General features: G+C 44.7%; 1 protein-coding gene across 1 annotated transcript in view; it reads right to left on the bottom strand.

Annotated features, from left to right (window-relative positions):
* bt (projectin protein bent) overlaps positions 1–13,219 on the bottom strand; it is a 178,750-nt gene that overhangs the window by 156,836 nt on the left and 8,695 nt on the right. The window contains 1 exon segment of the mRNA XM_071690353.1: positions 4,054–4,428. Coding sequence (XP_071546454.1) covers positions 4,054–4,363 — 310 coding nt within the window. The 5' untranslated portion in view covers positions 4,364–4,428.

Below are 13,219 nucleotides of genomic sequence, written 5' to 3'. Positions count from 1 at the left end.
GCAGGAGTTGTGAGCGGCCGGGTGGCGGTGTGGCAGCCTGATAGTCAGGTCCCGTTAGAGTGGGGTCTGTGAAGCGTCTTTTGGAAGCCGTAGAAGATATTATTATTATTATTATTATGGTTGAATATAAGAAAGATGTCACATGTCTCTCTTTCTTATCTTCACTTCTTGTGCAGCAAATCAACAAGATATTAAGATTTAAAACTTAATAAAACTGCAAAGAAAATGCCTAAAGAATCTTAAAAATAAACTTAAATGTAAATATTAAGCAAGGAGAGCCCACAGTCGGGAACGATGTCTCAACACGTCTCCTCTAAGAGTACAGGCATCACTGTGGGTCTGGAGTCAAGATCGTCTGGTCAAACAAACATATTAAAGGGACAACCTACACTCCAAAATGCTATAAAATTATAAATGAAATAAATAAATAAATAAAAGTAAGGGAAGAAAAGTAAATTAATGTTCTTAAACGTATTTCTGGTTTCAATTGTTTTAGATACAATGTATTTGTTAAAAGGAATGAGGTTCTCCCAAAATCCCGAACGTATCTGGATGTTCACGCAACTATACTTTAGTTCTCCCTTGAATAAAGACGGAGAATGAATGAGAACTTGCAGAGAAAATGAGCAACTTATGCCTAACTTAAAAGAAAAAGCCAAACTGGCAAGCGCTTGAGACTGATTTCTCACTATAGTTGACATTATACATCAGTCTCCTTACCCTTGTACCAGCACACGGTAATTTTCGCCTTATCGTCCTTATCGACCATATCATTTAAGCAAAGCTTCTATTGCTATTTTCTAAATAAACAATCACTACTAATTTGTTGTTACTAAATTGATATTACTAATTAGTCTTATATATCATGAAACAATTGTGACCGGTCTGGAAAACTGCAGAAAATCATAAAAGAAATAAGAAATTCGCTTTCCAGTAAAATATCAGACGAGGAACAGAACCTAATGTTCACTAGTTCTTGATCATCAGTTTACTGCGAGAACTGGAGCAGAGTTCTTGTATGATCTGCACGACACAGCCACGCCTTTGGCAGCCACTCAGATCTTCCTTAAATAATGAATTAATCGTACCCGTCAGGCGTAGGCGGGTTTGGCCCGAGTCATCACCAGGAGACAAAATAAGCAACACTTTCCTCTGGCTGCGAATGTACGCGGAGGAATCTCTTAATGCCGGGTGGGGGAGTGGGCGACATATGGCAGAGGCACCTGCCTCAGGTCGTCACCTGGCGTGCACAAGGAAGTGTGTTTTACACTTTAAAATTATATCATATTTAGTGATGTTTATCCGACTATAAACATTCACTGGTTGAAGAAATCCAAACTTACTTTAAAAACGAGTTCTATCTGACAAACCTAATTAACATATGCAAGAAAATATCGATAACTCGGGTTTCGTAATGTTCTTACAAACTTGTCAAACGGATCGGAAACCCATCACACTGTTCATCCGATAATATCTTCCTCCTGAGAATCACAAGCTGGAACAATGTAATGCAGAACGTTGAACAAAACCATACAGAAGAATGAGGACCTAGCTTTCCATGGTTCACCGTGACCCATCCAGATACGCTGGCTGGTTCACCGTCACTTGAGACCAACATGCAAGAACCACCTCCTCTCAGGCGTCAGCCAGATGATCATCTTACAAAGCCAAGTAAATAAACCCCCCTGGAAACCTGGACGTTAACCCCTGAAGACAAGAGTTAACCCCAGAGGTCAGGAATACATATGTATATACATGAATGTATATATACAAATATACACCTTCCTATTCTGGGGAGGAGGGTAAGGGATTGGAGGGTCACCAGCTGGTTCTTTGTGGCATGTTGTGTCTCAAGGCGGGAGGACAAGAGGCCACTCCACACTGGCACTATATGTTAGGGTAACGTGGCACATCTCACGTTATCCTGGCAACCAGTCTCTATCCTGGCAGTGCTGAGCTTGGTTAGTGTCAGCCCTGGTTGGAACCTTGGTTATATGGTTCTGTGGAGTCTGGTTAGTTTCGGCTTAGCTTTTGTTACTGTTGACTCGCCTTATATTGGTTTCAGCTGAGGCTTTGTTATCTTTCAGTAATCATTTCTCTAGCGGTTATGCTTTTGATATTTTTGAGTAGTTATCTCTGGTTACTGTTATCCGTAGAGTTATTCCTACGCTGACCTTTAGTTATCTTGAATACACTTTAGTATGGCTGTCTGTGTTGTCTTGAGTTTCATCTAAGTTACATCGAGCGTACCCAACTTTGTCAGTCGGTTCTGGGCAGCTCTGTTAAAAGTTTGAGTTAAAAATACCCAGTTCCTGGGGGTACCTAATATTTCCATGGTAATACTAGTGAGGTAATCATAGTTTCCATGGTAATACTAGTGAGGTAATCATAGTTTCCATGGTAATACTAGTGAGGTAATCATAGTTTCAGATTGTCTGTCTATCATTAATCCTTCATTTATTGTGTCCTGAGCTCTTAGTGTCAGCTTCGTATAGGCAACATCAGCACGAGATGCAATACGTATCATTAATAAATAGTTCTGTCTCGTGTATCGTGATCAGTAACATTATGTCCAAAACGTTTGGAGTATTGTCTTCCAGTTACTACCATTGGTCAGTCCTACCAAACTCAATAGGAATATACGGACGGGTCTACTATTAGTATACTTTCCAGAGCCTGTGTTAATATGAAGGTAGGTGCAGGTACTCAAATGACAACATCCAAGGCGAAGGTCAGGTGTCAGCAGTTATCATCTCTCGCAAGAAGTGAAATGATAAAGAAGTTGATCTTGAAAATATATTCATCAATCCAAAAGAAGTCGCATTAACAGAAAATACTGCCACATTAACTCCAAATGTAACGAAAACAAGTGAAAATACTGACACATTAACTCCAAATGTAACGAAAACAAGTGAAAATACTGACACATTAACTCCAAATGTAACGAAAACAAGTGAAAATCTGGCGGTTTCATCAGCAGGAAGGCCAGGCCAGCCTGACGTTATCGAGACGGACATCATTTCTAGTGGCATTCCGTCGCTGGCTCTCAGCCTAATTAACCAGGAACAGCTACCAGGTCTTGCCAGGCCCTTGAGAAATGTGGCCACGAGCTCATAACATGCACTACCTTACATATCTAGTGTCTACTGTTACCTAGAAGGAAGCTATTCTACTTCATGACAGTCAACTGACATGCAAGGTTCACTTTGTAGCTAAAGTTTATCATAAATATCAAAAGAACCTAAACTGATCTCTATTTAAAGGTGAATAAAGCCTATCATTTTAAGTTTTCCTATTCTACTTTGTCTCAATGCTTCATCCATATAGACCCCTGACTACTCTCGTCCCCTCAACTACTGTCTTGCCCCACGAGACCTAGCCCTTGCCTGGGTACAGAGACTCATGGTGAGTTCTTCTCTTTCAGATCTTTCGCCTATCATAGATATGGGAGGAGTTATAGGGTTATAATTCTGGATTATGCTATGTTCACTGCGAGCGTACACCCGCCCCTCCAGCATTATACCTGACCTGTATCTAGCTAGGGCTCACACCTGTGGCAGGAGTTACTCGCACCACACAGTAGCTAAGCCGACTCGTTTCCGACCGTCTGTCTGATACACCTAACTTGACCTGGCCAACTTAAGCTGAAGCAAATTGTAATCGATTATAAGGCTTTTTAAACATTAATTTCCTAATCTAATTAACACGTGTTGTTTTGTAAAGTATTTGTTATTATATCCAATTTTCTCTTAGAATTCTTCACCCTTGATTCGCTTGAAGATATAAGTGGTACCTATATACCACGAAAGCACCGATGGACTGACGCTTTTAAAGACGTTTAAGTACCCTGGCCACGCCTACCCGACCTATCCATCAAGCCTCCCTCATCTAACATCATCCCTCCTCCTCCTCACCATCACGTCTACCCCTCCCTATCATCTATATCTATCCCTAGCCCCCCGCTTAAACCCTCCCCCCCTCACGCGTCGCACGCCTTCTGTACCCTACCGGGAGGCAGGACGGTCAAGCCCCACGCCCAACATAAATACTTACGACTGAAGTTGAGGTTGATGGCTGCAGACACCTCGCCAAACTTGTTCTTGGCCTTGACCTTGTAGAGCCCGGCATCCTCCTCTTCGACGTCGTCCAAGATGAGCTGGACGTCGTGGATGTTACGTTTCGCGCCTGGCTTAACCGTTATCTTAATCCTGGCGTCTTCCTTGACGGCGATGTCCCCGCGGAACCACTGGATGTCCGGCACCGGGGAAGCCGACAGCTGACAGTCGAAGACAAGTTTGTTCCCGTCATCCTCCTGACGGAGTTTGGGCTTCTGGGTAAAGCTCGGGGCAAAGTTGTCGCCCATTGCCCCCAAGTTTCGGGGCTCGCACTCTCCAAGTAAACTTTAAAGTCGATAATGCATCAAGGGATCTGTAGGGAAAATGACAAATGTCAGTCACATGTTGGATTCATGATGAGGATGGTTCACACTTCTTAACTTTACACATAACTGAGCAACGGAACATTTATACACAATGACATACAGTAACAAGTTTGTTTAGAAGTATTTCCCACCACTCTGAGCCATACACTTGATTAAATCATGTTTAAACTAACCATAAAAGAGAAGATTATAGAAAATAAAGAAAAACTATTATCCTACCATGTGTATATTATGTGCATACACTTATAACTCTGTGTGTGATTACTATTTATGTTGCATGGAGAGAGTTTTACACCCGTGTTGCCCTGTCCTTGTCTTACCTTGTATATGTGTATCATGTCTTTACTCCTACATGTCTAGACACACACACATACACACACACACACACACACACACACACACACACACACACACAATACTTTCATAAGACCATAAGCAAGGGTACAATATATATCTAAAGCTCTAAATTTTGACCACTTCTAGAATTCTGTGATCAAATACAATAATTAGATAATTATGACCCGAATCATAATCATCTTATCAGATAATTACTTTCACAGTGACCAATGTTATTTCCACCGCTCCATACATCAGAGGGACAAGTTCGATACGTGTATTGTACAGATTTTCTGGAATCCCACACAAAGAAACTGCCTATCTGAGACAGCCTTACCAGGCGAGCAAAGCTGACGACGGCCGAGTGAACCAACAACATTGTTTAACATTAATAACTTGAGGCAATACATACAGAGACGACTGGATCTTATCTGGCATAGCTTCCACTACCTTTAATCTTGGCTCTGACCTTAAGGCATTCACTGAAGCTACGAGAGTGTGCGACGGAGCGCTACCTTGCCACGAGAACTCTACCACTCACACACAAGAGACTAAGGAAGCCTTTTACAAAACGCTGGCTGGTCATGTTGTGAGCAGAACGTTTCCTGGTCATGTTGTGAGCAGAACGCTGGCTGGTCATGTTATGAGCCATCTCTACCTCTGGCAAGTTACCCGCATTTTTAGCTGTAGGATCGTAGAACACTGGAATAAATTACGACCAGTTGTTCATGCGAAAACTACCAACACCTTCAAAACTAGGCTAGAAAAATAGTTCAGTGATACCCGTTATCAGCAAATCATTTCTTCTGCTTTTAGGTTTGAGCCTCCAGCCATGAGAACCCAGCAGCAGAGTAAGGCATTTTTCTTGTTCGCACCTTCCTGTTGTCTCCCCGCAGTACATGGTGGCCCGCATAATGTTTTTCTGTTGGTTGTTGTACCAGAGGGACTAGTGCCATCTGCTTTATTGTCCTGTCTGTATTAGAAATGCAAACAGATCTTCGGGGCACCACTATTGTCCTCTACCACGTACGTCAGGGACCATCAGGTCTTCAGTTATGTAAAGTATTTTCCCAATACCAGTTTTCCCACTTTTCTTCATCGTATACCTTCTGATTTATCAGACTTGGCAGATATACATAACTTCACAAGAGTTTTTCGAAGATTTTCATTAAGAACTGTGAAATTCTTTCTTCGAGAGAGAGAGAGAGAGAGAGAGAGAGAGAGAGAGAGAGAGAGAGAGAGAGAGAGAGAGAGAGAGAGAGAGAGAGGAGATGGGGTAGGAGCCAACTCAGCAGCCCACCGTCCAAGAGGACACCAGCAGTAGCCAGACGTGGGCTTCATCTGCAAATAGCCCAATACCAGTGGTGCCCTGACGTGCCTTGCTGTACTGCCCCCCCTCCCTCCCCCAACACACACACACACACACACACACACACACACACACACACACACACACACACACACACACCGCCAGGTCCTACTGTACTACCTTCCCCCACACTGCTGTACTACCCTCCTCCACCCTGTTGTACTACTGTACTACCCTCATCCAGCCTGCTGTACTACTAGCTGGCTTAGTAACTCGCCACTCCTTAACTCAACCCCCTATACATCATCAACCACCTCCCCTGCTGTACCCAAGGACCCCTCACTCTCTTATGGATAACCATCACCAAAATTAAGGTCTTCACTGTAGCTAGAAAACTCGTACGAAAAAATACAACAGACACTGTCATCTTCATTTACAAAACTATCTAAGGTTTGTTATCATCTACTTTATAAAACATATCCTCTTACTTTCATCTCAGTTTAATGTATCGATGAATGACATGAGCAATGTGGTGACGTGTAATCTGTGAGGTGATGACCCACACAAACACGAGTCTGCAGCGAGCAGACTCAGCCACGCTGCCAAATATATGACCGGTAATATTTAGGAGCGCCAGTCGCCCGTCATGCTTCATGGTGCGCCGTCCATAGCAGAGGACGTGTCACGAGTCATGCATGACCTTCAACATACAGGTTCAATATTCTCGTTGTACAAGTCTGGGTCTTCCGGTATCGTTCCGCCACAAGCGGTCACTTGAACACAGAAATGAACAGGAATATTCAGGAGCAATTCCCTGTGGTCCAGTGTCTGTTTTTCTGTGCATCTGGCAACGTGTCAAGGACAGGTAAATATAGCCAGCCATGCAAATACCGTTACGAATAATGTTTATGGTCGATAGACGAGCAAGTCTATCACAAGGACATGATCAATATCTTCATGCAAGGAATGACTACACACGTTTCCCACCACAATAATTTCCCATATATATCGTTTCCACTGTCTTAAGTTTACGCAAATATCATTTGGGAACCTCACTGTACGGTCGTTAATGGGTTAGAGAACCATGACTTACTTCAGTTGGTGCAATTTCTAAGTGGAACATCAAAGTTTAAGTTGGAAAATCAATTACAATTCCATAAGTTTTAGGTGAAGCTTCAACTCTGTACACATTAGGAGACAAGCTCAATCACGTACCAGCCTCAAGATATTGTATATTCTCAACCTACCACTCACTCCACTGTGCGGTCAACATTTCTGCTTCTTATGAACACCACAAAATTTAATGTCAAATGCAAAGTTTCAAGGAATCGTTGACGAACTGTCCAGCCCTTCGTCAGGATGCGCTACCCTGAAGTGGATCTTGAGGGAATGATATCCACGGTGCACACACTCACTCAAGGCCACAAGCAATGCAGGAGTCGTCCAGACCAGTTCTACAAAGCAGGTCAAGGTCACCTGATCGCATAGGCGTCAAGGGGACGTCACTAGTTGAATCGTGAAATATAATCTGACTGTGGATAAAATAAGAAGAAATGTTTGGCTCTCTGGCCACATTCGAAAGAGCTCGAGGTCAGCGCTTGATTAAACAATTCAAGTGAAGCCCTGCAGGCGGCCACTGCAGTGCAAAAAGGTGATGGCACACAAGTTGCTGGCGAGCAAGGGTGTGGCACAAGGTAGTATTCCCCACATATGTGTGACTACGACAGTCATGATCAATCCGTCTCACCAAATGATAATCAAATACCATGTGTTCGTGCAAGGCGCTGCCATGCTGGACCACGGACGGACGGATCGTGCAATGTCCAGTAATCTATCCTGCCAACATCTCTCACATTGTTCTTCTTATTGTCTTTCTTCGTACTTTGGTGACGGTGGCATGTGGTGTTATGTCAGGCTTATGCCCTGAGGTCTTACATATTTTCTGTTGAACACGAGAGGACGACGCAACCTAGCTCAGTGTGCCATCAGCCACGCTCCCCGGATACCACTGTGACCATCGCTAACAACACCACTGGACTACCCTAACTTAACCTAACCTATCATCAGCTACAGGATAGATGGGGGTCACATGATGGACACCGCTCACGCTAACCCACTCCTGATGGCATTACCACGTATGCTACTCAACGTAAATGTTATTATTCCCTAAACGTGTACATAACTCAGTCACGACTTAGATATCTTGCCAGGTTTTAAGGAGTAAACAACGAAAGTGCAGATCATGCAAACGAGTGCCACACTATACGCAAATGATCCACATGAACGCCACACGAACAAGCAACTCTTCACCACATGTAAACGTCACATTCTAGACATGACAAACACCGCAGAAGTTATAGTGATACACAAGCAATGTCCTACTTCTTACTTCTGCAAGGTAGCCTAGTTGGACAGCAGTGCGGACGGTCTTGATTATATCAGGGATTGGTGGAATATAACCTTACGTATGACCATGGCAATGGAATAGGGTTAAGCAGCCAGCATGTTTAATGAGGTTAGGCAGTCTACTGTATCAGGTGCTGGGGGAAGGTAGCCTCACTCGCGAGGCTCCTTCGCATGGGTAGAAGAGGAGCCTCACGCCACAGCAGATGATAAGTGTTGAAACCTTAAACACTAAAATGACCATCCCAACCCGTGCACCAGCTGGGGTTGTGACCATGGCTGGGTCGTGGTGGTAGTCACCACCTGCGGACCATCCGTCCTCTATCAACAATTGTTTACAAAGACCAAAGCACCACACTCCCTGGTATCCAGAAGTTGGCCAAACATCAAAGAACGTCCTCCTTTCACAGTACCCACCAGAAGCAAATGGAACGCCTGACCTATAAACGCGAGAGGATGAGCAAACACATCAGTGGTCTCAAAAAGTCTTAGATGTTTGCTGTGGTCTTGAGGCACTGTACTATGTGACCTAATGGCTGAGTTTATGGGTAGTGAGAGAGAATAGGACTTTGTGCTGAAAAAACTCCGTATCTTGGAACTAAAGCTACGAAGCCAACGAATCTATTCCATAAACACTATCTATACCTGTATATAAAAAACTGCTATATTCAGTGCCGTGTATTCTGAGGGAACAATCAGTGAGAAAGTTCTCTGGTCCGAGTGTATATTACGATTCTAACACAGCTGTTTACGCTTCAGACACTGCTGTGAACAGTGTCTCCACATCCCTGCACGATCTTACAACCTGCACAAAACACCATCAATATATTTCTTGACATAGTAACTGTTATCCCCTCCGCCAACCTTCACAGGCTTCCCGTTTGCCACAGACTCCATACAAACCCTCCATGATAGAGGAATACTGTCCTCCTTATCTGAAGCATCAATCAGGCGGCATGTCTCGCCGTGCTACCGTCATCTCTTGCTTAATATCCCGACAACACAAATAATACTCGAACATGTTTGCGGCACTTCACACAGCACTGCCATCTCTAGGTCCTTCACTGTACCTACAACATCGCTTACTTTTTTTTTATGAAAATGTGACTCACTGGAGAAGCCAACATTCCATGATGAATGAGGCCAAAATAATTTGGTAGGATGTCGGGGGAGCTCGGGAGCCACGCTGCTGCCAAGACATGAAGACAATGAGAGCTGTGTAAACAGTTGGTAAACATCCATTTCATCTTTACATAATAAACACTAAACGTCCAGCTGTTTCTGATGCTTACCTTGAGTTTATGAAATATAATTTTATGTCGGTAACCACGACGAAGAAACTAGAATAATGAACCATTAAGTGCCAGGGAAATGCTCTTATACTGACACCACATGAAGACGAATGATTCTGTCTGCAAGGATTAATATTCTTCACATTAAACCGCGTTTATTGTCCGTCGTTACTCAAACCACTTGCTCTGAGTTCTCACCAGCACACCCGCCCGCACATACACTTGTATGTCAGCAGTATACGAGATCCTGGTTGATAACACCACACACTGACAGCCAATAAGCCAAACGCGCACGGGCGATACCGATATCCAGTTGAGATAAAGCGCCACGGGAGTGAAATGCTCTCATCCCCTGGTGAAGTAACCCATCCGTCACTTCTGGGGAGTTTCTAGTACAAAGTGGACATAACGAACACCTCCGGCGGGTCGACAGGAAGAGTCGGATACAGACAACGTTTTAGCGGCTGCATTCTGATATCATCTTACATGACAGAACGCTGGAAATATTATCTGAGAACCATTACGTGAACTTCCGGTTCCCTCTGTTCTAACAGGTATTATGGGCACGACTTCCGTAAGCTATCTACAAGTGGCCCCTCCCATCAAGGCTTGGACCTAAGGCACGCGACTCTGGCGTCTCCCACAGTTCCTGTTTGGAAAGCGACCACTCGAAGACTGACCGTTATCTTCCATCTTTCGCCTTCATCCATAACCTTTCTACTTCACAAGCCACGTCTGTAAACACAACCCTGATTAACTTCAATATTTTTTCCACATTTTTTTCCCCCGAGATGGCCTTGATTGGGGCATGCGTTGCCCGTGCCATGCCAGACACAGATTTATGTCAGTGAAGATTTATCGTCAGTCCGAGCAGCGAGTATTCAATGACCCCTTCCTCGTTCTCCAGTAACGGCACGATACTATAATAAGGCCATCTGGTAACATAACAGCGCCTCCCGCCGTACACTGGCTCCTGGTCTTGGCACAACGGCACCAGATTCGAGGGCGAGGAAAGATCGTGCGAGACGCGTTCACCAACTTGGCTACGGTGGTACAAAAACTCAGGGGACTATTTTGGACCAATAAATCTGCCTTCCCCCACGCCCCCCATCTGGCGCGGCCGTAAACCGTCACCTCAGTGGATCACTGACCTAATTACAACCTTACAGTATGAAAAACAACGGCTAAAACAAAAAGGTGACGATGGATTAAGTTTCTAGTTATACTGGGTCGCTGAGCAGGTCACCTCCACGCCCAGAACCAAGTTACCGAACTGCCAAGCTTGAGTGTTGACCTTATGCGGTAAGAATAAACCTTGCTAGTTCACACGTCAGAGCAACCATCATCCTTCCATAAACATCAAGGAGGCAACGTAAACATCAAGGAAAGATGAAAAAAGTTTCTTGGCAAGTAGCAAAATAATCAGTGTCACGTACACTGAGGCTTCTTCATACACCGAGACAAATGCGGAGTTGCCGACGGGAAATATAGGTCGTACCAGCAGAGAAGGCGTCGCTGAGTGACAGGGAACAGGTGGTCGGCAGCAGCAGGAACAGTGAGGCAGGAAGGAGGAGGGAAGCAGGTAGCAGGCAAGTGTGGGGTCCGCCAGCTGCTGCGCCTCACTCCCGTGTGTCAGGCCGGGGCAGACCGGGCCGGGCGCGCCTCTCACACTTAAAAAGAAAGAAAAAAATACGCTACCACAAATAAACACGTCTTCTCACTGCCTTCACTGGCAAGACAGATCTTAACGCCTGACACAATACTAGGTTACCTCCGCAAGACTGTAACCACCGCCTATATAACGCAAATATCAAGTCAGAAAATCGGTGCTGTAATATCAATCTACGATCCTGTATTCGCTTACTAGGTGAACGATTAGGAACACAAACATAATGACGAAGCCATCAAGACAATCGTAAGACATCAACTTCAACAGTTGTTATAACAGATGACAAATTGGTGTTTAACAATTGTCGACAACGACACAGCGTGGAGCCAGGGCTTCTCTCACAACATGGCATCAGAGCTGTGTGAGCTATTTCAACATAAGACATAACTCTGTACCCACTGGACGAGGAGGCGGGAGAAGAGAGCAATCTGGTTGGCTGGCTGTGGACGGCCTTGTGCCCTACAGGCTGCCAAACCTCCTCGCCAGCGAATGCAATATGATTATGACCAATGAAATAAGGTTGCCACACTACACTCTTGCTATCCTCGTATGTAGAAAACAAAAATACCGACACGACGGCATGTATTACAATACGACGGTTCGTGGAGAGGGAAGCCTACTGACGAAGGAAACCTTGCCTGTGTGGCTGGTGGTTCTTGGGTGACCACCTGGGGGTGAGTCACGCCTCAGGCACCTGGCTAAAGCTCGCCAGACTTCGCCAGTACCTTCTTCAATAACACCTCCAGCTTTAGCCGCAAGATAACATTCCTCAGGCTCTGTCGTTCCTCTTTGATTGCTCACATCGTCCGGCCCACGACCCACATATCTGAGAGGAAGAGTGTGGTCGATGCTCTTTATTCATGACACAGGGCATCAGTGCACCTCCAAACTTAACACGTCCTCGACCAACTGGATCGTTATGGCAACGTACCCCGGGCGCCTCATCCTGTACAACACAACTAGTGAAAATATTTCGAATTTTCAGACTGACATGATCCTCCGGCTATGAAAATTATTTGGAAAATTTGAATGTGTTTAAGGATGGAGGAGGAGGAGGAGGAGGGGTGGCTGTGGTGGTGGTGGCGGCTGCCTCCCCCCCTCTGACCCACCCCTGACGGTGTTGGCACTCCAGGGCGCTGCTAGATGCCAGCTACCTGCAAGTCTCACAAGTACGTGGGAGTGGCACTTGTACCCTGAGGGGGCACTAGTTATACCTGTTGGTCAGAGTGGCGCTCTTGGTGAAGCCTCTGCTGGCACCAGCGATACAGGCAGCAACACGCCGGAAATGGCATTACGGACGAGAGAGAGAGAGAGAGAGAGAGAGAGAGAGAGAGAGAGAGAGAGAGAGAGAGAGAGAGAGAGTTCGTAATACAGACACGTGATGATGGGTCCTGACAGACACATTTCCCGTGTGGCAGGCAATCGTGAGGAGATGATCAGGTAGCAATATGAATGAAACATACCAAAGGTACTTGTGATAAACAATATAACCTATCAATAAACAAAGTATTTACTACTGAGCAACAAGATCAACACAATCCAGTGGTTCAGTATCTCAAATTAATGTCTCATTATATTTAAACCCGATTCGCCTACAAGGTTCCACGTGCCTACGGACATACACCATCTTTAAGGAATAAAATCGACAGAATTTAGCGGTTCATTATCTCAAATGAATGTCTCAATACAACCAAACCTGGTTCGTGTTCAAGGATCCATAACTACATACGAAAATAATGTAAGAAACGCACCCTGACTATTTCAAAATC

Source organism: Panulirus ornatus, chromosome 48, assembly GCF_036320965.1.
Source record: "Panulirus ornatus isolate Po-2019 chromosome 48, ASM3632096v1, whole genome shotgun sequence".
Taxonomy (NCBI): domain Eukaryota; kingdom Metazoa; phylum Arthropoda; class Malacostraca; order Decapoda; family Palinuridae; genus Panulirus; species Panulirus ornatus.
The sequence above is the reverse complement of the archived record's forward strand: the minus strand, read 5'-3'. Positions and strand labels throughout refer to the sequence as shown.